The sequence below is a fragment of the Nothoprocta perdicaria genome, unplaced genomic scaffold, assembly GCF_003342845.1.
Source record: "Nothoprocta perdicaria isolate Ctin4 unplaced genomic scaffold, notPer1 scaffold_214, whole genome shotgun sequence".
NCBI lineage: Eukaryota > Metazoa > Chordata > Aves > Tinamiformes > Tinamidae > Nothoprocta > Nothoprocta perdicaria.
This window is the reverse complement of record NW_020455360.1, coordinates 559,184-587,128: the sequence shown is the minus strand read 5'-3', so window position 1 is coordinate 587,128 and position 27,945 is coordinate 559,184. Positions and strand designations below refer to the sequence as shown.

Genomic DNA, 27,945 nt, shown 5'->3' with positions numbered 1-27,945 from the left:
TCTTTCAAGCTAAAAATCGGATCGAGAAGCAAACGCACAAGGACCCACGGGTGCCTGATAAGAGAAAACAGCACAATTTTGATGATCAACTAAAAAGAACCTAACAAAAACGTGTTCCTGGGCCTCGAGAAGCATTTCAGCCATGGTGTGCACCCTGCAAGGCAACACCGAGGGCTGCAGGCGAACAGATCCACGCTCCTAAGGCAATGAACAGCGTGGTTGCACAGACCCAGGTTCATTTCCTAGTAAAGAAACAGCAGTTCCCATTAGTCTCTCCATGGCAAAACCACTCTCACGACTATGGCAACATTCCTTAAATCTCTGAAGCAGATGATGCATTTTTGTACTTTATTGTAGCTTTTTATCTAAAAAAACCTTTTCATTCAAGGACTTTCACCTCAATTTGTGCCAATCACTTTAGAAGTTCATTAGTTTACAAATGATTGCAACAACCCGTTAATAAAAATGGAACACCTAAAAAGGCTTTTTAGCATTTTAAATAACTTCAAGCTTCATACTGCGGCTCTCGGCGAGTCAGTTGAGCCGAGCAGCAGCAGGAACAGCCCAGCAAGTTCTGATGCCCCAGTGGAAGTGACTAGTTACAAGGTTTTATTGGCACAGCCTTGCTCTGCTTAAAAACAAAACAAAAAAAAACCCCATAATCTAAACAAAGAGCATCTTCTCCAAGAAACAGTTCATATTCTCATACAGCCATGAAAAAATGTTTAATGACTTAACATACACGTGTTTTTCCTATATCATTAATTTGGAAATACTACAAATGCTGTCATTTTAGACCAGAAAAACTACCGTGATTTGCAAGACCTGACATTTCCTAAAATAGTATTAAACAATGTATTAAACTTCTTGGCTTTAAATGAAACGATACAATGCAAGTCTTTGCAGTCTGCATCCTGCAAAAGGTAAGAAATACACAAAAGTGTGTGAACAACTCCTATTTAATGAACTTTAGTAAGTCAATAGCCTGCTTTAGGGAGTTTACACTTTTAAATAAAAAGGAGGGAAGGGAAGGGTTGGCCCAAATATGCTTAATCCATAAGAACAAATACAGTAAAGGCCAAAACTGCTCAGTCCAAGATATCTAAGAAGAGCGGAATGGTAAGGCTGTAACTTATACTTTAAGTGTCAGTTGACAGATTATCCACTAACTTATCTAAGAGCTAAAGTCTTCAGTACGGCTGTTATAGGGGCACTCATAGCTTGAGTCTGTGTGTTGGAAAACATAAAAAATAGCTCGCGTTGTTGGTGTTGGTCCAGGTGTGCGGCAGTCCTCAGCATTAACCATCTTCCTTTGGAGGAGTGTACCAGCCTGCGGAGCACAGAGAAACGCGTTAGGCACTGATATCGCCACGGCCGGATGATGTTTCCTTGAATCTGCACGAGATGAGACCTCAACTGGCTGCCTTCCTCTCACAAGAAAACCAGTTCAGTGAGAGCCAGCAGCTTAAATGCTAGTGGCAGATAAAGCACTAGGCACATTCCAGGACCAGACCCAGTATTTCTGTATGAAAATAAAATACTTTTGTGGCTTTTGTTGGTAGTGGTGGTGCATTTTTTCTTTCCTTATACCACAGCATCTATCTTGCTGCTGCCATGTAACAAGATGGACACCAGAAGTAGGAGCTGTTAAAGGAGAAACACTGCTGTAAGAAAAGCAGGTGGCATAAGGGTAAAAACTAGGTTATTCCAGCTAYTTGACACATACAGACATACAAATATGACTGCACAGGGATAGTAATATACAAATCCCATCTTGCATGTTGAAGACCTGGGCACACGCAAGCATGTGAAAGGTTTACCCTACTTTTGCAAATCTTTGTGTAGGAAAGGGCTCCACCATGTCAGGGCCTAGCAGATGGGTCATATAAGGACACAAGCTATTCATGCCAAATCCTATCTGACCAAGTAGTCATCTCTACACCTCTAGTCATCTCCACACCTCCAATCTTGATTTTCCCAGCCACCATAATAAAAAATTCTCTCCATTTGGTACAGGCCTATTTATGTKGTCCCAAAGAATAAGGAGCAGCCATAAGTTAGAGACACCTTTTGCAGCAGCAATAAATGCTGTGAATGCTTTATGTAGAACTTCTGATGCGGCAGTTAGCATGTAGTCAAGGCTAGCATATAGCTAGACGTAAAGACAGCCATGCTGGCTTTGGTAGCAAACTAAAAAAAGGCAAAAAACTCAGTTAATGGCAAAATCAAGATATCACAAAACTGGAAAACATCTTAAACATCTTATCTGTGGCTGCCTTCCCAACAGTGCATTGATCTCCCAGTAGTATATTCATAGTGAATAGCATATTCACTGTGCTCATTTTCAGAGGTGAGGAACTTGAGGCATTCATTATCGTCATCCCAAGATGAGCTCTTGTTCCCAGCAACCTGAATTCCCAGAGGATGCCGTGTCCAGTCTGGATCAAAGAACATCACTGAAGTGGGAACTAATTCCCTTGCCACGAGACCTGGGCACTGGCTCTGCTGGTTACTTTTATAAGACATCAAGTCACTGAAACTGTCCAGAGCCTCAGATCAATCGTTGCCTTCCCATCCTGCCATAAATGCAATTATACCTGAAGCCCTTTAATAACCATCTAGCCCATCTTAGGTCAGCTGAGATACCATTATCTGGCTTTAAATGGGGGAAAAGAGTGGGGTTCCCATTTCCATTACAGTTTTGCAGACAGTGTACTGTACTCAGACTTTGACTTCTTAGTCTTTGACCCTTTCTTTACACTTCATCTCTTCCCAAATTACTGTCACTTTGCTCTTGCATTATTTGGATAGCACCTTTTTGGACAGGGGCAGGCAAGCTCCCAGGAGGTACTATATCTTGAAGTACTTATTTGTTAGCTAAAYAACACTAAATTTATTAGGACAACTGAGTCAAAATTAAAATTCAACTACCTTTCAAGAGACAGTATGAACACAGCCTACACTCTTATAAACTGGAAAAAAAAAAAAAAAATATCACAGGTTGCCGGTCCTATTGCTTTAGGTAGTTTTGTTTTCCTAGTACGATATGAAAATAAAAATGTTTTTTTCCGAGCCAACATGAGGACATTCTAGCACTTTAAGTTTTACTGCTATCAAATATCAAATTCCAGGCTGTTCTACACTCAAAAAGCAAAAGTTGCGAGAACATACTTACCATTTTTCTCATGTATTTGTACTAGTGACTTATAGGACTGCTGTGCTCTTGCTAGATTATATTGATTCTGAAAGGAAAAAAAAGACAATAGCTTTATCTGCTCATTTCTCCTCCATCATAATGATAATAAATCATATACCCCTGCTGTKGGAAAGGCCCCTCTTTCAGAGGGTTCAGAACCAGAGATAAGCCCAAAGTGTGTTGCTCAGCTGATCATTTACCAGGCTAGAGGAAAATGTGATTATAAAATACTTAAACCAAGTGTACAGTGATAATTTCAATAGCAAAGTCAGAATTATGCATCACACTCGTATTCCATCTTCTCTACCTAGAATCACTATCTAGAAATTAGCACCTGAGTCACAGTTTCTTGGGCTTAAAAATATTTAAACCTCATCTGAGAACAGCATCTAACACTTTAAAGTTGTCCTTTAAGTACATTAAGTACATTACCAGTATGCACATTTGGAAGCCAGTTATGTTTAAGACTAATGCTGAGTAGCTGACCCAGAAGTATTTGCATGGTGTTATTTTTCCATCTTTTTGTAAGATATTAAGTGTACAGTCTGGCAAAATGAGAACTTCTTAATATCAGTGTATGCAATCACAGCAGTGAGGCTCTTATCTGCAGCTCTGCTCAGAGATCCAGAATTCCTAAACTCTCTTTAAAAACCACAGCATGATTTGGAATTGTGTCAGGTCAGACTGAAGAGCCTTAATTCCTTAAGGGAATCAGAAAGACAAAGATCCTGAAGCCTGACACAGAGAACAAGATTACAGGGAAAAGGCGACATGACGAACAGGGGGATGGTACAAATCTACTCACAAGACTCTGCCTAGCCTAAGAGCTTCTGTTCCTCACCTGTTCATCATTTAGCAAACTCATAACTGCAAATTATCTATTCTAAGGCAAGCAAAATTCTTATATATATATATATATATTTTATACACACACACACACACGCATTTACACTTCTGTCCTTAAGACTACTCCACCCAAGTCAAAGAAATGGAAACCCAACAGAAATTCATTTAAGTGACGTACACAGCATATTTACCTTGTTGGCTCCAAACTGTACTCTGGCTTTTCCTTTGACTAAAGTGGCATTGATCTGCATGATGACCGACTCTATTGAATAGGCACTGCTCCAGCCCTGCAGGAAGAAGGRAATACTTCTATCTAATATGTATTTGCATCTTGCACATTGTTTAGGGTGTATGTTTGGGAGATTTTTTTTGCCACCAGAGAAAACATTATTATATTTTTGCTATGCTTTTAGCTACTTTTTTTCAGTTAGTAACYGCTATTTCCAAGAGAAAAGTGTGAGTGTACACACTAGGAATTTGTAGGAAGAAATAGGCCAAGTCGTACACACACTCAGCATACAGCAAGAAAGAAACAAGAACAACCACATTATAGCATCTAGATATCTTCAATTAATCTCACAACAGAAACGACAACTTTAGAAAGCAGCTTTCTAGTGAAGCACCAGAAATGAAGTGAACCAAGATGGTTTTGCTTTAGGATACTACTTCTCTCTGACATTATTCCACCTTGCAGGGTCACAGAAGTTTCTGCCAAGCTTGCAACAAGTTTGATCATTCAAAAGATTAAAGAGGCAACAATCACTGGCTATTCAAAAGTTACATAGACCTACAGTCTCCTACATTTCACACTTCTCCAGAACTGACAGTGCAGTAGCAGCAGCTTCTGGAAAAGAAAAGAGAATGTCTTGCTCCTCAAGACTCAAAGGATGTCTCTTCTACATTGGCTTCATTTAAGAAGCTCTGAAAAAAAAAATGATAACTGAGGTACTCTTATGTCTAGCCTCTTCCTCAAATTATTGTAACCCATTCAAGGCAGACAAGATGAAAATCTTGTTAAATTCAACAAGGCAAATTTTGTGGGACTAAGGTGTATTACACCATGCTTTCATTGAAGTACGTGATTTAATCCATGCAGAGATTCCTAAATTCAAGGGGAGGGGGAAGGAGCTTATTGTCATTATTTTAGAGCATGATTTGTTATTATTCTGATAAAAACTGTCAAGTATCTTTTTACTAAAACAGTGCACCTTTCATGATCACTCTTGGCACTCCAGTAACAAGAGGAAGAGAGTCTGCATTCACCTGTTTGGTAAGAAGTTCCATACATAACGCACCTCCACCTAGCACGTACCTAGAAATAAATGCACAAAGTTAATTACAGTTGTTTAACATGGACATGCACAGGCTTTCATAGCTTAGTTTTTCTGCTCACAAAGGTGAATCGCTCTTTGAAGAGCAACATATTGTAACTTATTAGACATACACATTTCTGCGAAGTAGGTTAGTTTCTCTTGTATCACAAAGCTAATTTGCTTTGCTAGCTGCAAGAAAAACTTAGTGGAAAAAAAAACAGTGACTTGCTAGTCTGCACAGCTGTTTATACAACTGTGCAGACTGTGGACAGGACCACTGTTTTTAGTGGCTTCTCTACAGATGCAGTACTGATATGTTGTTGCAAGATAACCCCACTTTTGGAAAATGATTTAACACAATTCCAATGAGTTTGGGTGTCTATATATCAAAAATATGGAGAAATGAAGTAAAGCAGATGGTTTATATGAACAGATCAAGTGAAGACAGTTTTCTAATTTCTGTAATGCTTTGTGTATTGTGCTTTCCAAGGATTTCATCAGCATGAGTAGGTATCAAGACCTGAACTTCAAGGAGAAAATATACCACTCTGGAAATGTTGTCTTCGTGCAGGGTAGAACTGCACACATCATTCACAGGCAAACCAGCACTAATGCCTAAAGCTCCTACACCATTCATTTTCCCCAGCAGAATTGTACAAAAAAGTCAAATCAGAATAAAACCAGAAATAAAAATATGGTCTTCCCAGTATCTGGCACTGCTTGTTTACTTTTTTTTGGTAGCAACAGGTATCATGAATACAATTTAACTGCACTTTTTCTTGAATGAAAAAAATGAACAAAAATTAATTGGAATCAGCACCAGCTATCGCAGCCTGCATTTTCAGACACAAAAGGTTGATAATTCCTGATCAGCAAGAGGTAAACAAAAGCCTTGGAAAGTGAATTTAATCTCAGTTGTAACATTTTCCCCACAAAGCAAAGTTTCTGTAAAACCCAAACTTACCCTCCTGTGAGCACAGGAGATACCACTCGCACAAAGGGAGGATCAAAAGGGAAGTTATCCTGGAAAGGATAACAAACATAGGTTAAGAACTATATTGTAACACTGTTTTCCTATGCAGGGGATATTTCAAAGGGCTTATTTGGCAGGTAAGACTTAAAGCAATAACACTTTTCAGCTCTGCAAAAATCACTTTTCYATAGTACTGCCTCCAATGCCACACAAAGCTGCTTGTTTTGTTTTATGTTTTCAAAGTCCACCTTCATCTTTCTCAATGAACAGCTGAGGGTCACTTCAATCATGTTCTACAGTAAACTAGGAATGTTTTATCCCTGTATTTCCTCTAACAGCCACATACCTTAAAAGAGAAGTTGAGTAAGATGTATTCTACACCTTCTTTTTCTTTTAAGACCTGAAGATCACTATGCAATGGGCTGTCAGGATCAACTCTAGAAAAGAAGCAGGGAAAGATAATGAATGACATTAACTGCAGTTTTTGTAGAGCAGTAATTAAAGAGCTTCTGTAGGTATCTGCACTTTCAGAAARTTAATGCTCACATTACAAAGTAAACACTCTGCTGTGAAATCAMCATTAAAGTTTGCTGCAAAACACTGCATTCCCACCACTACCAAATGGCTTTTGAAYGTTCTTAGGGAAAAAAGACATACTTAATTGAAAACAATAATTGTATTCTCTTCAGTTCACCAGAAATGCATTCCAAGAAGGGAGGGATAAAAATAAGATTATTAACAGGACGACTGAAGTGTTCTGATTTTCACTATACAGGTAGTAAATCCATTATAGGGCATGTGATCGCASCTCTATACTAGCTGTATAAAAGAATCTGCCTCTGCAGCAGTACTGCAGCCACAGCTCCTGCACTCAGCAGAATTCCAACAATTGCTTGTTACAAAAGGTTGATGGCAAACAGCCCGGCTCTCGGCTGAGAGCTCCTGCCTTGATCCCACCCAGCACCGACACGCAGCAGCTTTGCAAGAGCAGCAGCCAAACAACAGCTGTAGCAAGCTCAAAGCAGATCTTAAAAGGGGCTGACGCCTCTTAAATTCAGTCCTATACTACAGAGAGAGCCACAGATTTGCTGGATCCCATTTCAGAACAACTTGGGCAGTTTGATCCTATCTGGCAAATGGAAAACTACTCCAGCAAAATAACTTCCTGACACTTGCATGCCCACTCCTTCCAAGCAAAGCTTAGACCAGGCCAGCTCAGAGTTACTTGCTCTAGTAACAATACTGTCCCTAAGGCAAAAAGGCTCTGTGTCTTCTAGACATTTACCCCCTTGTCTGCATACAGTTCATTCACTTCAGACATTTTTTGCTGGGATAAAAGCAACCTTTTCTTCTCTCAGTTGTTCTGGAAGCCACCAAGAAAACTTGGCTTTCTCTTTCTTTAGGGTAGATGCTCAGAGCTGTCCGCAGTGTTTCAGGGAGGTTTCAAAGCACTGCACAAGTTTAAACACTGCTACAGAAGTGTGGCCTAAGCAGGGAATCTCATCATTAGAGTTCTGTATTTTGCAGCAGTTTTGGAAGCAGACTTGTACAGTAATCAGAGGTAGGGATACACACCAACTTGGCTGTGCATAGAGGTTATTTTTTCCCCTCCCTATTACTAGAAGTCAATCACTCAAGCCTTGTATGCATCTGATACCAGAAATGCAGGACTTGTAGCCACACAYTCCATTTTAAATGCTCTGGTTAGAGATTTCACTAACAATAAAATCTCTGCAGCAACAGTAACATGTATTCTTCAGCACATCAGAGGAGTTTAAAAACTTACTTTAAAAGCTTAACGTGCCACTCATACAAGCTGTCATTCACCAGTTCTACTGAATAAATCCCTGTGGAAAACAAAGAATTAGTTACACACTAACTTTTAAGAGAAGTAGAATTTAGCACAAACTTTAGCACAGAAAACATACAGAATTTAACTCCTGTAAAAAAAAAAAAAAAAAAACCACGCGAGTCAGTGGATGTTGCTCCTCAGTTCCTGTCACTTTCCATATTTTTAACTCCATCTTGCTCAGTTTAGCTGATATCCGATGCGTGACCCACATACTTAAAAAAACACTTAACACACAGTGCAAGTAAGCAGTGTTGGATTTCACAGGTTGCATTCGGCGGCTGCAGACCCACACAGGACAGCACACAGGGTAAGGAGTGGAAACAGAAGAGAGATTGTAGTGGATGAAGAACATTCCCAAGGGGAAGGGTGAACAATTCTCTGCCATTTTCCTTGGACATGCAAGTTTGTCCTCTGCAGGAGTTCACAAAGCAGCCCAGGATAAAGCAGATCTTTTACCATAAGAAAATATTTAGAAAGAGCAATAGGCAGAAATTTGGCCTCTCTCTCACACTATTCATGCACATACACACTCAATGGCCTTGATTACATTTGTTACCTGGGCTAGTTTTTAATAGCATATTTGTTGCTGAATTGATTATAAGCAAGTTGGAAGAGACTAGGTTTTCTGAAGGCCACAAACCGAAAAGACAGCTCAGGCACAGAGATCTCCAAGGAGTCAYGGGTATTGTAAAAGGTATTCATCTTACGCTTCTAACTTTAGCGCTGATACTTTTAATACAATTTCAAGATGTCCAGATGCTTTTAATTCTAGAAAAGTATAAAAATCAGTAATCAAGGTAAAGAAAACATGTTTGTGTCTCTACCAGAGACACAGACAAGCGGGTCCTGCAGCCAAGACGACGATTTCAAATGTCTCCCTCTAACCCCAGGACAATCAAGGAGAACCCCAAATCTACTCACTGTGCTCTCAATGTCCCATTTTAATCAGTAGCTAGTTCAGAGGCACCACACATTTGCCTGAGGATAAGCAGAAGGCACTATTGAGGCCTCATTTCAATTCCCTATATCTAAGGATGTTGCCCTTAGTGTAAGTGGAAATCAAGTATAAAATTTCAATTTTCACTGCTCTGGTGTAACCAAAGAGCTGGCACTCAGAACTCTTGCTCACGGTCAACAAAATTAATGAGGAATCTGGTCCCCTATTGTACTCAGAGTATTTTCTTCCATCTACATCCCAAAAGGATGGAAAAGTGGTCTATTAGAACTATGTCTTTGGTACCTATAACCAAAGGTACACAAAGGTAAAGGTATAAATGATACACACAACTCTGTCCTTTTAAACACAAATGAAAATACCATAGCCCACAAACACGATTTAAGACCTCTAGAAACAAACTAGAGGAGCAGTTCAGAAAAGCACAGGATACAACACTGAAGTTTAACCTGATTTTCTAACCAGTCTCCCAGCTCCCACCCTGACCTGCGTGAGGAAGTTCTCACCTCTGGGTACAGCGATGGGTTAGGCKATGGGGCTGACCTACAGGAACACGACTGCATGAAATCTATGCAAACTTCTACATGTTATACAGTAATTCTCAAACAAATCAATATGCCAAATATTTTAAGAAGGTTTAGACTGAGCCACTGTACACAGCAAATAAGCCAGCCAGCCGACTGAGAAAACCTCATTAAACTAACCAACAAAAAGCCATGAGTGCTTGCTATTCAAACAAAACCAAGCTTAACAGACAAGCTTAAGCTCTCACCGCTGCTTACTTTCTCCTGTGTTTGTATCCAAAGAATATATGGAGCTTGGGGCCAGACCAGCACGATCACAAAAGAATAAAGTGAGGGCAGTATACTTGAGGCTTTTTYTTCATGATAACAAAACCTCCTACTGTTGAACACAAACCCTTCTGCAGCTAACGTGTTCTTTGCAAGCAGTACTGCCCTCTGGGACCGTCTCAAAGATTGTGCCCTAGACACCTGGAGAAGCGAATTCGAGCAGTTCCCAGGGCTCAGGAACTCCCACAGCAGTCACGTAGTGCTGCTAGGAGTCATCTACACCAAAAGCGTTCTYGTCGTCACTCCAATCTTGCTAATTTGGGCATGAAGCTTCATATAACAAGAGATAAGAACATGCTAGAAGAAATGCCTCCTGCCTTGCTTTTTTCCTCTGCAAATACATTGCTTCATTTAGTGAAACATGCATACACACATATACACATTATGTGCATACACTTACAGAACACAGAAGGATTAGCAGAAAATACTTACCAAGATAACTTTTAAACTATATTAAGAAGGAATATTTCAAGAACTTTACCTGTTTTATAACTCTGTGATCTATATATATCCCTGAGTTCTTTCATAAGTCGATCTGAAGCCTGAACGGACCCAGAGACTGCACCCTGAAACAAACAATATTCTGAATAAGTGGAAATATTCATATCATGCAGCTTTATTTGCATTGCAAGATATCAGTATCTTGAAGGCACTGTTCCACATCTTTGAAGCCATCTCCATTATGACAAAACTTTAGTATTTTATAGTTAAAGAGCTGTGTAGAAGAAAAGTTCTATATGGATCACGCGCCACAGTATGACACAGTAGAGCAGGGACCTTAGTTTTGTCTAACAGTACCAAAATTAAAAACATTAACTTCCAAGAACCTTCTAAATACAAGTTATAATCTCGAAGATTTACGACCACAGTTGCCTCAGAAACAAAACGGGCCAATGCTGAGATATGAGAGCTATCTGCTACGTGTGGCCGATGCCAAGAGGCAAGAACAGCAAACTGTGGTCGCTCAGTCTGCAAGCTGCCGGGTTTCAAGGAGCTGCCACCCAAGATCCCAGAGCTCTCCCGTACAGCGACCAAGTGAGTGCGGACGTCCTGTGACTGGGGTGCTCGCTCCTAACAACGTGGCCCTCAGCAGGGACGTCCTTGCTGCAGGAGCTGGYGCCTGTGTGGACAGCACTCCAGCCAGGGGCTGCACATAAACACGCAACTCGGGAAGTCCCAGAGCTCTACACACCGTCGGCCTTGAGATATACTTAGGAGATGCATCATTACAAGCTTGTCCTGTTCCCAAGTCTTCCTCTTTTGGATCTGCTCTTAGCACTGACAGAAGCAGGAAACAACTTTTGGTTCAAGTTAGTATRAGCATTACATTCTTCAGAAGTATTTTTTATCCTTACATCTGTATTTTAGTGCAAACATTAGAATGTRTATGAATACTTCATTGCACAGTTCAATCATAGTTTTGTACAGTTAAATCATAGTTTTCTTAGAAGTTGTTTACAATTCGAGCTTCTACATTCATAAGACAGTAAGAAAACTAACCATGCAGCAATGACCACAGCATGTGTCACTGCACAAGCTACTGCACTAAGTCTCCAGAGACCTGAAAATGGCTCAACGTTTTCTAGTTCCTGTTTCTATTCTTTCTGTGCACAACAAAACCTAAAGTAACCCAAAGAGAACCAGAAGTAAGACAAGTTAAGTGATAATAGAGTTAACATTTTCAGTATTTGTGCAGAAGTGCATTCATTCCTGAAGGTTAAAGTAGTGTCAGAAAAACCCAAGGGGCACCTTAAACTTCATAAAAAAATCTAAAAGASTAGAACAGAGACATTTGAGACTCCTGAAGAAAAGCGTATAAACTCCTCAGGTGGAAGTACGAGAGCTAACAGCATTACCTAAATAAGAAAATCATTAATCTCTAAAATGACTAAGTGAGGAGAAACCTCAGAGAAGCAAGCAGCAGCAAGTTGTTAAATATTTGAAGTTAATGATTCAAGTTCAAAGACCTTTCTCCACAGTAAGCAAATGGCTCCATAAACTTATTACAATGTCAAGAGGACGATTAATTCCCGCTCCAAGTTATATATCACACTGCATGCCAAATTTAAGGCTATTTCCTAATGCTAGTAAGGAGAAAAAGATTAGGGATACTGCTAATGAAGAAAACTTAATTACAAAGTTAGCAGATACATTCTCTTCCTGTAAGAGAAAAAACTAAAAATGTATATGAACAAAAACTCAAACAGCAGAAAAACATCTGCTGCAGAAAAATACTGATAGAATATGCAAAAAAAAAAAAAAAAAAAGGATTTTATGCACTCCTCTTCTGTGCTAAGATCTGCAACATGAGCAACATCTTCAAGCTACGTTTTTGCCAAGGAGAGAAAGGATGACCCACAGACAAGGGCTAGGGAACACTGGAAAGTTTCCTGGTTTCATGAGGCATCAGTTGAAGCCCTGTGTTAGACCTCACGTTCCCTCCTGCAGCACACACGTGGCCTGGTTTTGCTTTACATTCCCTGCTGAGGAAACAAAGTGCACCAAAGACTGGCAAGGTGTGAAACCGAGAGGCTGCTTCCACAGCACGCTGCAGTTTGTCAGACTCACAGTCCTTTCAGGAAACCCACTGCCAAGGAACAAATTTAGACACTGTTTTATCTTAAGATATGGAGCAGCCGAAACAGAGCCAGGTTTCTGTGCAGGATCCCATGCTCTGGCAGCAGAAGGGTGCRTTTAAGTGTTACTAGGTTTGTTCTTTACTGGGTCAGTAGTGCAACTATAGCTTTCAGCACTCAAGTACTAAAAGAGGAATTTCTCAAAGGACTTGTGAGGATTTATATAACCAAAGCAGCTATTTCTGGTGACCAACAAAAATACCATGGTTCCTCAGCAGCAGCTGAATACCCTGTTCCCTGCACTCAGCTGACCTTGTTTATGCATCAGCATCAACAAGAGTGTCTTGGCATGAGGAACAGCTATTATGTAAGTTGGATCTGCTGCTGTCAAACAAAACCCAACAGTGTTCATTTCAGCTCTGCTAGACGCGGAGCAAAAAAGCAAGAGAAAGGCCAGTTTGCCAAGTACGAAAGAACAGCRAAGGGGAGAAAATCTGCAGCTTTAAGAGGCTTTCAACACCACAGAATGCTGTTGACATCACAAAACGCTTTTCCAGTTCCACTGAATTTTTAGATGACGGTAAGCAGGCCATGGTTTTCAGGCTGCAAGAGGTTTTATTTTGTTTAGTTATTAAGAAGTTTTAGCCATTAGGTCTGGGTTGTAAATACAGAAATATATACAATCTCAACARGCTTCTCTGAACAAACATTTAAGTTTAAAGCAGTACCTTCTACRTATGGCAAATCTTAAAACAATGTTACGCAACAAAAACAATTTACTTATGCTTTCCTGTTTTTAAATATTGGATKGCTGATGACAGATTATATGCTTTTTCACACAACCTAATAAATCATCAAGCATACAAAGTGGAACTAACAAAGCTAGAGGACAAACAGAAGTCACGGGGCCCAGTGTTTATAGCTGTATATTAATACAAAAATGAAAACAAATGTCTCCAGGACACAGCCATATAGAAATTTCTTATTTCCACTGGCAGAAATACTCTAACACTGGTAGCAAAGCTGCAGAAGGATGAAAGTCTCTCGCTATGTTTGGCAAAACAATTTCTGTAGTTTCATAGATATTCTGGAAAAAAGTCATACACAAGAACAGTTTTAAAGTGCAAATTCCTGGATTTACCAAACATGCTAGGTCACCTGTGACTTCTGATGCTAATGCTTCTCATGCCATGGTCACTATATATGTGTGTGTCACTATATATACACATATTTGCTAATTTAGTAGCAGCTGAGCCAAAGTCATGCTTAGGACCTAGCTGCCAATTCTGCAGAGAGGACTACTGTCCAACACAGGTACCAAGCAASGGAAGACCAGGTAGCCTGCCCCAAGTGAAATGAAGGAGTGCTTAGCTATTGTGCCTCTGTGGGATGTGGCCTGGCACCTAGCTTCCTTTGCGAAGGCTTTTTGAAAAGTTACTCCACKTGCTGATGCAACTTTCTGTTCTTGCTGGCCTAACAAGATTTCTCCAGAGCAAACTATGTCCCATAACTTGGTGCTTTTGTCCTATATATGCTGGAAGGCAGCATACATACAAACATGCCTGTGAACAGGTTTATTTGCTGGAACCCGTTCCTACTTTAAGATGAGAAGAATTGCAAAGAAAAGAAGAAAACAACTCACATTTAAGTGATCTTGCCGTTGATTTTTTCTGATTTTTTCTAAGATTTCAAGGTTCTCCTTTTCAATGCCTTCATCCTCAGATTTCTTCCCATCGACTGGTTCTTCTTCCTTCATATCATAGTGATCCAGATCTTCAATGTCCTGCAGGAGAGAATTCACCGTAAGCAATTTAASCATGTTCTTTGCTCAGAAAGCTCTCTGCAAAGGCATTGAGGGACACAGTCACCTCAGTGCAAAGCACTAGCTATTAGTGATTGTTGGACATTTCAGTTTTGTTCAAAATTTACTCTTTCAGACAGCAGCATTCACTGAAAACATAGGGAGCCTTACAGATGAGACCCACATTCATGGCATCAATTTTGAGGTCTAGGCTAAGAGAAAAATCTTCTGTTCTTGGTGAGTTCTGCCACAAGGACAATCCTATTGCGGGGGAGTGCTGTGAGGTTAAGACAACAGCTTTAAGGTGAGACAAATGCTATTTATGGAGAGGAGGGAAAGCTGAAAAAGGTGGCCCTGCAGCAGCCAGGCCAGCAGCCCATACACACACAGCTACCAGACACACTGCAGCRTGCTCTAACACACCAGGTGCTCTGGTGCACTGCACCATCTGCTTGCATGGCAGGAAAACCTGGCCATAAACACAAATTCCAGCATGTCTTGCACAGAATCAAGCACACTTAGAGCATTTGGCAGCCACTTTTCCCTAACCYTAGCATGTTTTAGATAGTGTTTTATTTTTTGTTGGTGGTAGTAGTTTGTTTGGTTTTGCTTGTTTGTTTTTCAAACATGCCTGTTTCTCAAAGCAGTGACCTAGTCTTAGGAATAAATTACTTTTTTATTTAGAAATTGGACTAGATTAAAAGCTGAAGGGAACAGTACCACAAAGGGCTTCTTGACATAAGCAAAGACAATTTTCCTTCTGAAGTTACCCAAACAGAGTGCAAAGGGATGCTTAAAAGTCAGCAGCAAAAATGGTCTTGTGGCAACAGTGCGGAGAAGTGTTCACGCTACCTTTACAGAAACTATGACTCTAATAAATGCTGTCCAGCTTAGGCTAAATATAGTCTGAGGGAAGCTGCTTTACAGTCATTCCACTGCACAGGTAACATTTAGATATTTCCTGAAGGAAGATCTGTACTCTTCCTATTCACAAGAGAAGTTGTTTTTCATTCTTTCTACATATTTATTTATTTATTACAAATGTAAACCTGAGGTAGCGAGAACAGTTCTTACACAATAAAGTTGTTTACTGTGGTTTAAAAAGCCAGCATTTCTTGTACCTATTCTAGAATGCTGTAGAAGTAATTAAAGGGGGTGGTTCCCAGGCAGCAAAGAGCTCATTAAAAGGAGCATCATGTTGCCAGACACTGACATAAGCCCTGTAGCTTAGCATGTCAGCTGCAGATAACCTCTCATTTCCTTCAATATATTATAGATAAACTTCAGCTGTTTAATAAATCAGCAATCTAATTTACTCTCAACCAGACTGGTTCACCTGGGAGGCACTTTCAACTGCAAAGTCAGTTCATATGCTGCTTGAAATAGAAGTTTGCAGGCCTACTGATTTGGCATAGAATGTTATATGTTGTTCAACTTAAACTGTGAACAGWTGTCCCAGTCTCTACATGGAGGTTCTTTACATGCTGAGACCTAGGTTTCAGAAAAATATGTCACAGGTTTGTGTGGTTGAAATAAAAGGTGATATGCCAATATCACCTTCACAAATATGATACAGAAATTTTGAATTTTCTTTTCCATTGAAGTTTGGGGTGACTGCATTTTATACGTTGGCTGAATAATCAGACAACAACCACAAAACAAAAGGACAGCATGATGAAAATTCTGATTATGTATACATACTTCACCCATATCTTCTTCTTCCTCCTCTTCTGAGGTAACTTCTTCTGTTGTTCCATTCTGGAATATAACAATTGAAGTTTCAGCATAAATTGCCTCTGCATTCCCGTCCTTCAAAAACAGGGAGTCTGCTATCAAAGAATAAGCACTACACAGGAAAGTTGTATTTAATCAAAGTCTACAAAGGACTGCAAAAAATGGCCCAAAAGTTTTTGGTGAAGGATCATGCAYAAAGGTGCTTTCCTGAAGCATGTCAGTGACGAGACATCAGCATGAAAATAAGACGAATAAAATGCCTCAATTCATTTCACAGTAAGATCCAAACGAAAACTTAAAGAATTGGCTAAGGGTATCCTATTTTGAGACAGCAGTGACAAATGTAATGAATAAGTCAAGTGGGTTGTAGCTCATGATAACTTATTCACRAAATCAGATCAAAGCTCTGAATAGAATCCAGAATAGATTCTGGATAGAAACCCTATTCACATTATTTGGACCTCTGGAAATTAACAGATCCTTGGATCAACTACGTAGAACTTCTGGGGAACAACTCACTTCTATAGCCATTTCAATTAGATTATTTAATGAAAAATTAAAATACATGGAGTGCACTTTTCATAATTTTCCATTTCAGAACATAACTTCAAGCTCAAAGTCTGAGCTGCAGAATTACTCAAAATTATTATGATAATGCTTGTCCTCTGCTAAAATTTCTCCTTCGGGAAGCCTGACATGGCAGAGGGATTAGATGGATCTTTGGCTCAAAGAAGTAAGGTCACTGTTGTTTAACCCACCAACTATSTGAGGTTTTTGGCTAAGATAACCTTCCATGAGTCTTCGAGCACAGGCAGGACTCCTRGCAAAGCTACCTCCTAGTGTTACAGGCCTATGGCCTCATGGTTGCACTGCCACGTGGGTGGGTGGCTGAGAAAGAAAAGCTATAGGATTACAGTTTGGCATGTGACCAAAATTAAGTTATTTGTCATTGCTATATTGCTGTCACCACAGGAAAACCATCTGCTACGCTACAGGAGTTTTTAGAAATGTCATCTTAACACGTGCAAGTAAAAAAGGTTCCATAATCCTATTACAAATAAAAACATGCTGACTATTAGCTAACAGTTTGGTTTGCAGCACAACACAAAACACTCATTAACAAGAATATTTAGCAGCCCATCACAACATTTAATTTATCACGTGCATGAAAAGTACAAGGCACCTCAGACAACTCTTATSAAAAAAAAAAGTGCAGCATATGGTTGTGATATCCCACATCTTTACAAGGGAGTGAAAGAAAATATAAAAGGGTCATTCAAGTGCACACTGTAAAATGTAAACTCTTCAAGAAGAAGCAAGGAATATTTAAGCAAAAAAGGCATTTTGAAAAGCACCAAGAATGCAAAGCAGGCATCTTGAGCAGATTTTAGGTGAGGGTTAAAATGATCAATGGTGTGTCACTTCATATATTTTTATACATACACACACACACACACACACACCCCTTCAATCATAAAAAACAAACTTTAAAGGAAATTGTGCAATATCCTCTCATTAAAGTGGACTCTACAGCAGACAAAGGACCTACTGCAAAGTAACAGTGCTTCATATCTCAGCACTAGCTTACACAGATTTTCATCTTTATCACCATCTAGTTAGTCAGAGTTGAGCAGGATTTTGTTTCCATAAGCAGGTGCCCACAGCTTTTTAAATTTACCTGTCCAGCTGGCAATGGCTGATCTAACATTTCAACATCTGGATGCTGAGGAAGATTATATAATCTGCAGAGGTCACATATTAATCGCTTCAGCTGTTGAAGAAGCTATAAAAGAAAGAGGAAAATGCCTACATAAACGAAAGCACGGAGTCAGCAATGTATTTTGATGTTTCTCTACGTGTTAATACTGAACTTGCATTTCCAGATATCCCTTGATTCCTCCATGCTCACTGTTAAAAACCTCCTTGCTAAAATCCCCATACTGGCCAGCCCAGAAGGTGASAGGTCCTACAATTGCTTCCATTTACTTGTCGGTATCAATTGAGGAAGGTCAGGAGCTAAAGAGGAGTTTCCTGGGGCTGCACCATCCGTTGCAGTCACAGGACTCAGAGCCACAGAACACTAACAARTGCCCATGATGTTGTCTCTGGGCTCAAGTCTGCCCATCCAACTCCCCATCTCAAAGCACGAGGACTTCCAAAACCTGGGAGGAACACCCATGTCCCACATTCCTCCCYAGGAAACACCAGGGGAATCACCAGAAGCAATGCTGACACTGCACAAGACAGAGCTAGGCAGTTTCTGAGCTAGAGCCCAGGTCATCTGCTTGTGCTGTCTGGGTGAGATTTATGTACAGTTACCATCACCGCTTCCTCTTTCCACTGTTGACTGAGTTCTGTTAAATGCAAGTTAGGGCACAGCTTTTACTCACTCTCCTGCTATCCAGACAGTAAGCTTAGTGCTGCAGAAGCAAGTGTTGAGCTTGCTTCCTGGTCCCACACTAACTGTGCCGATTTYCATAGCTGCTAACATCCCAAAGCTCCAGGCAGCCTTCCCATTCCTGGTTAAAGCCAAGGCCACGGAAGACCACACGAGCATTTCCTAACTTCTCACAGCTTTCACATCAGCGTGTCAGGAGAGCAGAGACAGGACTGCAGGTTACATTTGCGAAGCGATCAGCACTAACTCTTGCCCAAGAGGCCGCCAGGAGCCTTGCGAAAGACGCCGCTCACTCAGCTGCGGACTTCGCTTCCCGCCCCGCGGCTTCCCGAGGCGGCGCCGCTCGCGGAGCCGTCGTCGGCTCGCRGAGCCACCTCTCCTCTCCGTGAAGGAGGGAGACGCCGGCAACGTCGACTCAGCCGGGGTACAGCACGGAGCGCGTCCCCTTGGAAGAGTAATGCCTCTGCACTACTCTGTGATCTGTGTGTGTGTATATTTGAATATTTCTGTGCTTTTCTATTCTCCTGCGGATTTCAGCATTCCTATTTAATAGGAATCTCGTTTATTCATCAGATGCCATGAACTGACATAGCAGCCTGCAAAAGTAAAAACAGCTACGAATTTTTTGTGTCTTGTCACATTTTCCGGTTTTGCATCACTCATAAAAGTCATCCTTAACTCACAAATTCAGCAGATGTCACCCAAAGAACTGATGCATCAGCATCACATTTCTTGTGAGTAGCTACACGAGAGGCGATAGCTGATGTTGCCATAAGCCTCCTGTAACCATCACATCCCTCATTGGTGTTAGGAATCTAAAGCTGTTTGAAACTTCTGAATTGCCAGGAAACCTTTTAGTGGGAAGAGAGCCGGTAAAAGAACTAATCAAAAAACACTTCCCAGTTAGGTCCACAGGGTTTAATGCTATTATTCTCAATACGTTTGAAATACCTAAGGTTACTACTATGTATTTTGTTGAGAAACTTTTATTCCCTAGCCAGACATCACTTCCTCAAAGACAGCTTGAGGAGAGGAGGGGAAAAAAAAATCCTCATTTCTTTTTCCACACAGTTGTATTAAGCTAGATGAGCTATGACAGTTTCCTTTTATTGCAAGGCACACATGGGGGGAGGAAGCTAAGTGAGAAAAATACTACCTCTGGCTGGTAATATTCTTTGGTTCAAAACTTGGGAAAACAGATATTAGACCTCTCCAACACAAGAGTAAGGGCTAGGAGGAGAATTCTTAACCCTCTTTGTTGGTGCTGGTACCGACAAGCCCAGAGCCATGTGAGAAGCGGGGTGGCATGAAGAACCCGCTGAGAACTAAAGCAGCAACGCGCAGGTTTCTGGACAGGTTGTTCATTCGCTCATGGGGCTGAACACCCRAGCACCAAAACCACCACGAAGGAGACCAAACAAGAGGGGCCTATCAGCCCATAACTGCTTCTCTGGAACACAGACTGTCTAGGGCAGAAGCTAAACTGAAAATACTGTGTGCAGTCCACAGGATATTACAGCAAGACTAGAAACACTCTGGGTGATTAATAATAATGCTCAAGCAACCAAATACAATTAAAATAACATAATTACATTGTTTTGTTGTTATTTTTAATAGTTATTAACTCTCCTCAGTTGTTCTGAAAAGGTGGTTGTTTTTAGGGATACCAAATGCCATTTTAGAACATCAAAGTGTCTCTTGGCTCTTTTTCGGTTTCTGTATTAGCGTCTTACAAATCAGCAGACACTTGTTCTGAAACCTGTCCCACGTCAGGCTGCCTTTTTATGTGCTGAGAGCTCTTTCTAAAGCAGTATGAAAGCATTAATAGTTTTTGAATACCTTTAATATTATTGCAGGGCTCACTATGAAGAAGCTTGTCCTCAAATTACTAAGAAATATGGTCTTAAAGTATAATGCCATAATACAGACACATTCCTGTCTGTATTGACATATGATTCAGGAAATCACAGCCTATCACTGAGGCTGAAGAGGGAGACAAGAGGAAGCAGAAGGAAGGARTGAGTGTTATTTGCAGCGTGGCCCTCCCGTTATCAGTTATTCCATGACAGTAACTAGTCCCAAGCACATTCAGAGCCCTGTGCAGCTTCAGAGGAAAGCTAAGCTGCTTCTGGCATTTTGTCTCTAGGGTCCTAGGCACACAACCAGCTGCTCCTGTTCTGGTAGTCTGCAACACTCCTCACTGAAAGGCCACCACACAGAACTCATCTAAGTTCTTAAACCAGAAGCAGGGTGCGACAGCAGCACCCCAGGCTGCAGACACAGCTGCACCAAGAATCCTACACTTCTGATGAAGTCTGTGATGCAGATTTAAGCCCTCAAGATTTCAGGAGTGGGAGAACTAAACTTCCAATCTAGATCTCATTCAATTTGGTCTTTAATTACAAAAATCACCAACTATTTTGAATTTAAAAAGTACAACCTCAAATCATGCACAGTTACATTCAATGTTAGTTTTAGGATCATGATGTAAGCTTTGAGATTTTGGACTTGCAACTATAACTTTTTTTTTTTTTTTTTTTTTCCCCTCTCAACAGAGCAACACAGAGCAGAAGTAGGATACATCTTCTACGGGGCACAACCACTAGAAGGCAGCTGTCAGTATCAGCTATCTACCAAGACTAAAGCAATGCTAATTTTCAGACTTCATAAATGAATTTAGGAGCACCACAGATGGGAGTCTTCCTTGTTCCTGCATCTACTGTTTACGTCATGGTCAATAGGAACAGTTAGTTAAACCAACAGAAATCAGTGCTAGCTATACTGACAACACTCAATGACCTTTTCAACATTTTCAGTGTTTTGAAGAGGTTTTTATTTGAAGGGTGTAGGATTTTAGCCAAGATTAAACAGCTCTCCTCTCACCTTGTCAAGTCACAAAGCTTCCTTACATGCAGCTCTGTCAAACACTTACACCTAAGCAGCATGGCTCTTTGGCTTCCCAAACTACTTGTCAGAAGCCGCAAAACAAGCAAAAAATACACAGAAATACCAGACAACTTCAACTTGGACCAAATGAGGTAGCAAGGTCTATAGCCAAATACACGAGTGCAGTCATAACTCTGCTGTTCCACAGTAACTTTACAAAGTAACTTCAGAACAGCATGGGAAGCGACTGCTTAAATGAAGTCAAATGAAAAACAGTCTGAAACCTTCTAAAAATCTAAGTTGACTTAAGGCAGCATTTAAGAGTTAGTGATCTATCAGGAATTGCTGCAAAACATTTCCACTCATCCATTCACTCCTCTACCACACTGTAAAATTGTGAGTTGCTCCAGCAACTCACGGGGGGGTGGGGGGGCAAATCCAGGCCTTGTGAGAAAAACAAAGTCATCAGATTTCATAGTGCAACTATCTGTCTCTTCAACCACTCCCATCTGTCTTCATCTTGGCCTAACATGTTGCGGGGTGGTTTCCTGAGACACCAGTGGGCCATGCTCAGGTGTCTATTACATCAACCCATCAGCCTTTACAAGGGCAAGTACTATCTTGATACCAGAAGCTATTTTCTTACCAGATACATAAGCGCTCCATGTGAGCAGGCAAATCTGCCTAGCAAGTCCTACGCATGTTTGCAGAAAGGCTTTCTCTCAGCTCAAACTTGCAGGTAGCTAAACACGGGGGAAACACCTTGTTTCACCAAACCTGTTAACCCCACACAGCTAATGCACTCATCTAAAGTGAGAGAAGGGGACAGATGCTACTAGCCACACACTGTTGGTGCTGAGAAAAAGAAAAGAAAAAAAGATTTTGGAAGAAAGTTTAGGTGGCCACATGTTCAGTCATTCTATTCTCCTATGACTTCTCTCTGAGTCACAAGAATATCAAGAGACAAGCTTACGATTCTTCTTAATATGTTTTAGTTTAAATTCAGATTGCAAGAATATAAAACTAAGGTGCACGGCTCCTGTAATCACATCCAACAGAAGACATCAAATCCTTAATGCTCTTTTGCAATGCTCGTTTGTGCATAGTTATGGCGTATGAAAGTTTCCCAGTTGCTTATTAGCTTTCTCATCATTTCTCCAAAAGGTCAAATGTCTCCTGGATATTATTTGCAGGTTTAATTTTATGCATACTTATTTAAGGTTCAGTATGCTTAACTAACGTTCCCTTAAACATTGCCAGTAAGTGATTTCATCAAAGAGAACATTCCCCATTTTTCTAAAAACAAGCAAATACGAAGGCCAGCATCCTGCAGGCTGATGTTTGTTTCGTACACATCTCATGCGCCCACGTTCTTGCACCCTTAACAGTTTTTAAGGGCCATAAAGCTGAATTTAGAGGGAATCGTTGTGAATTTGTCCTTTCCACTGTGAATTTGTCCTTTCTAGAAATAAAAGTATTTACAGTCTATTAACATTAAGTACATTTGTACTGAAATCTTCCTGTAAGCAATATTCAAGGACACTCTTTTCCTTTTCTGCACAGAATGGAAAGTCGAGACATTTTTCTACAACTCCTATCATCACATCAAAAAGATTTTCAGGTAAGAAATAAAGCCTGAAGCTTTTCTGGAATACTAAACTACTGTTAGAACCTGTGCAAAGATTTTCCTCAAAGAGCCACCCTCCAAAGTCACAACAACTGTTTCAGGAACTATTTCAACTTACAGCTATTTCAGGAACATCCAGAAGAACCAGATGCTATCAGGTCAAGTCATTTCCTGAAACCCTGAATTCTTGTTTTGGATTAGCTACCATTATAGTCAGGTTTTGGAGAATACACATTCTCAAAAAACACTGAGCTCTTACCTCAGTAGTTAGTCTCTGTGCAAAGAAAACACTGAACACTTAGCTGCATTCCAGAAGAGCTATTTCATTTAGTTTTATATTCTTATACATATCATTGTTCAGCTGTTTTCAAAAGGCATTAAGCAATTGTAGTCTTTGGGTTGAAACTTAACATCAATGAGAACCAGGTCACATTCTTCTCTTTGACCAAAACCTCTTGGATTAGTTTTGATCCACAGAATTTTCAAAAGAGAAACTTATGTTCACAAAACTCTAGAAATAATACCAAATCTGAACACACTTAATTGTTAATTTGAGAAAGCTAAAACAAAAAACAAACAAAAAATACCACCCCAAACAACCCCCCGGAATTTCTCACCAGAGTATTGCTCTTCTTAATATCTTCTAAACGCTCCAAGACCGAAGTCAGGTTGGGGTCATCTGATTCTACAAACCATATTGGTGATGAAGAGGGGTAAGACTCCTATAAACAAACAAAAAAAGCACCAAATAAACAGAAACCCACAAAGCTTTAGGGTTCAGTCACAGGAAAAAAAAAAAAGATACTTTTTGCCCAAAGTATCAACGTTACCTTTTTTCTTTCTCTAAGGTCAGGTAATATGAAAGCTTTTAACAAAATATTTTTAGGCAACTAACTTGAGAAATTGAAAGAAATTCAGCCAACTGGCTCCTGTACTTGACATCCTATTTTCACCTTGGCTAGCCAAGGGAAATACCCAAGAAGCAATGCTGAAAGGTTTTAAGGAACTGGAGGACGGAGCAGGAAGAATAAAATGTAGAAGTGTAGCACAGATAGTTATTGTCAAAATGGAATAACACACAGCACGTGCCAGAGTAAAGCCATAACCCTGCCTTTTTTTTTTTCCCCTTTCACAAAATACAGACTCTTCCAAACAGCAAAATCCTCAAGACAAAAAACAGTCTGTAAGTTACCTCTTCAGAGAAGGTTCTTCTAACTGTTCTACACTGATGTTCAGACTTAAGTGCCCTGCCTTGGAGAACTGATTGGGCAGATGGAGAAACCAGAAAGCTGCTATTTTATATCTTTGCTGTCTCAAGGCTCTTTCCCTCACTGAAAGGTTTCTCAAGCAACACATCCATCAAGCACAGCTCCACCCTGCCACTTCACCCACGTCACCGGACAGAACACAGCCCAGGCGCAGGGAGACCAGGTGGCTTTGCATGCACTCCTCTCGTACAAGCCACAAAATGCTATGTTTAGGCTTCYAGACTGCCACAAGACAGATCTCACTAAGTTGTTAGCAAGGTCCTCATGCTAACAGATGAACAGGAATTCTTTGCTTTTCTCTCTCTTTTTTTTTTTTTTTGAATAAAGGCTAGAAAATGTCTTCTCATCCATTCAGCGAAATTCTCATGGCTGAAGACAGATTGCTGAGCTTCATTATTATCACTCATACTATCTTCCTATCTAATAAAACACTATCGAGGAGTTCAATCTCATCCACTGCAGTTCAAGAGGAAAATCTCAGAATCTGGTCTCATTCAGAGAGGTACATTATCAACAATTAGTGCTTCATTCTTCAAAACCAAAATGGAATCAAGGTCCCCACTGCTATTCTAATAGAAGGCTCCAAAACATGTTACCGTGCTCATGTATTTATATCACTTCTTCACCAGCACGTTATTTTTTGCTTTATACCCCCAAGGCCACCATAGGACGTTTCACAGAAGGCAGATGTGATACCCATTAACGCCTGCCCAGTCTCTGGTGSTTCCCAAAACACTCTTAGAGCAGGCCAAACCAAAAGAAACAGAACCAAAACACCAACCCAACAGAGAACAAAACCCCAGATCTTCCCAACCTCAACCAGCTTCAATCACTTCCAAGACGCTGTGCTCAGCAGCATGCACAAGCTCAACTCTGGAGAGAAATAAAGCGTGTTGAAGTCACTTGTATGGGCAGGAGGCTTCCTTGGGGCTTCCTTCCGCACTGACCCCTGGGCTGCAGGGCAGATGCTGCACGGAGCAGCCGTGGCCAAGGGCTTGGGCAACGYGGCCCGGCTCCCAGCTGGCCCCGGACCACAGAAGCTCTAGCCCCGACAGTTTCACATTCTCACCTGCAAACTTGAACCTATCTAAAAACTTAAACAAGCTCCATCTCCCCCACGAAAGGGGATGCATATGTCTTTAAAATTATAACAAAGAAAGCACATCCCAGAAAACAACACGGTATTCCTAGAAGCTTTAGGAAAAAGCAAGACTTCTTGCTTTTCCGGTGCATACCACATGCAAATTCAAAGTCTTTTGAATTCTTAAGGCCTAATATCTCAAATGCTCGTCAAGAAAGTATAACATTCATCCCACAAAGCTTTTAAGATTAAGGAAAATCAGCATGTGGGTCAATGGRTTTGAGCACTTTTCCTTTACTAATTACAGGCTCTTCAGCTCCAGCTCCAGTTCAGGTACAGCTGGAAGAATGACCAGTTCTTGCTACTGCAGAAGCATGGCTGCGTGCCCAGCTGCTGTTTCCCCAATCCTACTATTGCTTTAATGAGGTGCTGCTATACCTCATTAAAGGTATTTCAGGTTTTAGACCGATAACATCTCACTGATTTTTTATTAGCGTGCAAGCCACTTGCCAAGTCTTCTGCAACAGCATAATACTCTTAGCCCAAGATTTTCCTAGCACACATGGGCTCAGTGGGGCACACGAGATGTGCCAACCACGGCCCTCCTGCATCAAGACTTGTTTCAACCAGCTCCCRTTGAGGCGTCTTCGTCTCTGGCTTGCTCACTAAGTCAGGAGCAAGGGAACAGGGAAGTCTCTGCAGCCATGGCTTTCGATTACACCAGCACTCCCACCCAAAGATACAAGAACACACAAAACCYAAAGATTTGTTGAACCATCTGTTTTTAAAATCCTCAGCCTCATCAGAGAAGAGAATGTTCTTCAGAAATATTCAATATTTGGACTCTACATACACATTCCCATTGGCTTCTACAAGAGTCRAACAGTCATTAGTTAGGTCTATTAATTTCAAGGATTTATAACCGGCCAGGTCACTCTATCACGCTGCATCAGGAACCTAGAAAGGCTGCTTACTGAGTGCAGCTCCACTCTGGCCTGTTCTCACTCTTCCCTGACRATGCTGTGGCTTTTCTCATCTCTCCACCAAAATGGGACCACAAACACGCACAGACCAGGACACGTGTGGCTCGCAACGAGGACCTAGYCCAGCCTGCAGGACCCATCCAACCCCCTCGGACAGGATTTGGCAGCAAATCCTTTGTCACACAGGGGCACGAGCGGCAGCCCAGGTTTGATGATCGCGCAGTCCCTCTGTGTTCAAGCACATGACAGYGGCCGCCTGAACGTGCTGATGCCTTCTGCGCTGACGGACAGTGCTCTCCTCATTCTCTGCTCTCATTCCCACTCATTCGGCTTTCTGCAACAAAAGCAAACGCTGCCATGTGCGAGAAAGCACATTAGGATGCAATGCTGCTGCTGCCTTTTTTGGCACGAGCAAACTGCATCCCACTCACCCAACACAAAATAAAAGAGAATTCCATGTTTTATTTCAAATGTTAATAAGCAATTTAAGTGGGAACCATGCATTTATCAGCAAGGCTTTTCTTAAGTACCGCGTGAGTGCACTAAAATCATCTTCATCAGAAAAAGATTTTAYTTTTTTAGACTGTGGGATTATGGAAATTTAATTGCATATTTGACTTTTTAAGCAACAGATGCTTAGTGTTAATAACATGCAAAATAGTCTAACCTCAAATTTGTTTTGATGCTTTTTAATTCTTAAGCAGACTTACCAGTGAACATGTTTGCGATATTTTAAAAAAGTAACTAGCACTTGAAATCTCCCTCCATTAGCAAGTAAACCATATTTTTGGAACAGCCAAGTTTCAGCCAGATATGAGTCACTGTTTTGAAACATGGAATTCACAAAAGAAACTCAAACATTCTAATCTGGAGATGAAACAAGCTCCTGAGGTTGTAGCACCATTGYGTATAAATGAAAAATAAAAGCTGGTGGCTTGAGAGGTCAACCAACTACACTTACAAACCTCGATTCCGTTGAGGGAATTATGGATTTATGCCAGGCTTTTCTTCCATATCTACAACCTATAGGTGCAGTTGAGGGACTAGGCTGCTGTATCATATAAGAAACAGAAGCTCCTCAGGCATAGGAGACATTAAGAGGGAACCCCACAATAACAACTCTCTTGCTGTACTAATTGCTGCTAGAAATACTARTTATTGTTATTTCTCAGGGGCCTAAGCACATTTGAAACCTCCTTTTCCATAGCTGACCTGCAGGGACGGTGTGCATCTTATCTGCACAGATACCCATTGCTCATATTAAACGGTAGAGCCCTTCAATGGAACAACRGGGACGTTTTCCTGCTCTCGGAGCCCCATCCCAGGATGCGCCGGCGCCGAGCGGAGCTTTGGCCACCACAACCACCTGCAGCCGCTGCCCCAGAGCACAGGGAGAGAGATCAGCCTACTCACAAACACGCAAAATACACGCAGAACAAACCCTATGCTCACGTCTCGGGAACCATTTCAAACCCTATCAAGGCACTTTGGAAAGTCACAATATATTAAAAGAAGCTACAGCTTCGCTGTGCAGACACCGTGACGCATCCTCTCCAAGACAGTCTGCTTACAGTTCGCTAATATTCTTGCTTTAAAAAGACTGAC

General features: G+C 40.9%; 1 protein-coding gene across 1 annotated transcript; it reads right to left on the bottom strand.

Moving 5' to 3' along the window:
* Positions 1-55: 55 nt before the first annotated feature.
* On the bottom strand, positions 56-27,060 carry UBE2Q2 (ubiquitin conjugating enzyme E2 Q2). The gene is made up of 14 exons (XM_026038650.1): positions 27,051-27,060; positions 24,686-24,732; positions 23,626-23,730; positions 17,776-17,880; positions 16,065-16,121; positions 14,205-14,345; positions 10,468-10,552; positions 8,115-8,175; positions 6,675-6,765; positions 6,320-6,378; positions 5,306-5,354; positions 4,234-4,329; positions 3,176-3,242; positions 56-1,330 (listed from the first exon to the last, which is right to left on the bottom strand). The coding sequence occupies exons 1-14, from the start codon at positions 27,058-27,060 to the stop codon at positions 1,299-1,301; spliced, it is 1,005 nt and encodes a 334-aa protein (XP_025894435.1). The 3' UTR covers positions 56-1,298.
* Between the last annotated feature and the right edge of the window lie 885 nt (positions 27,061-27,945).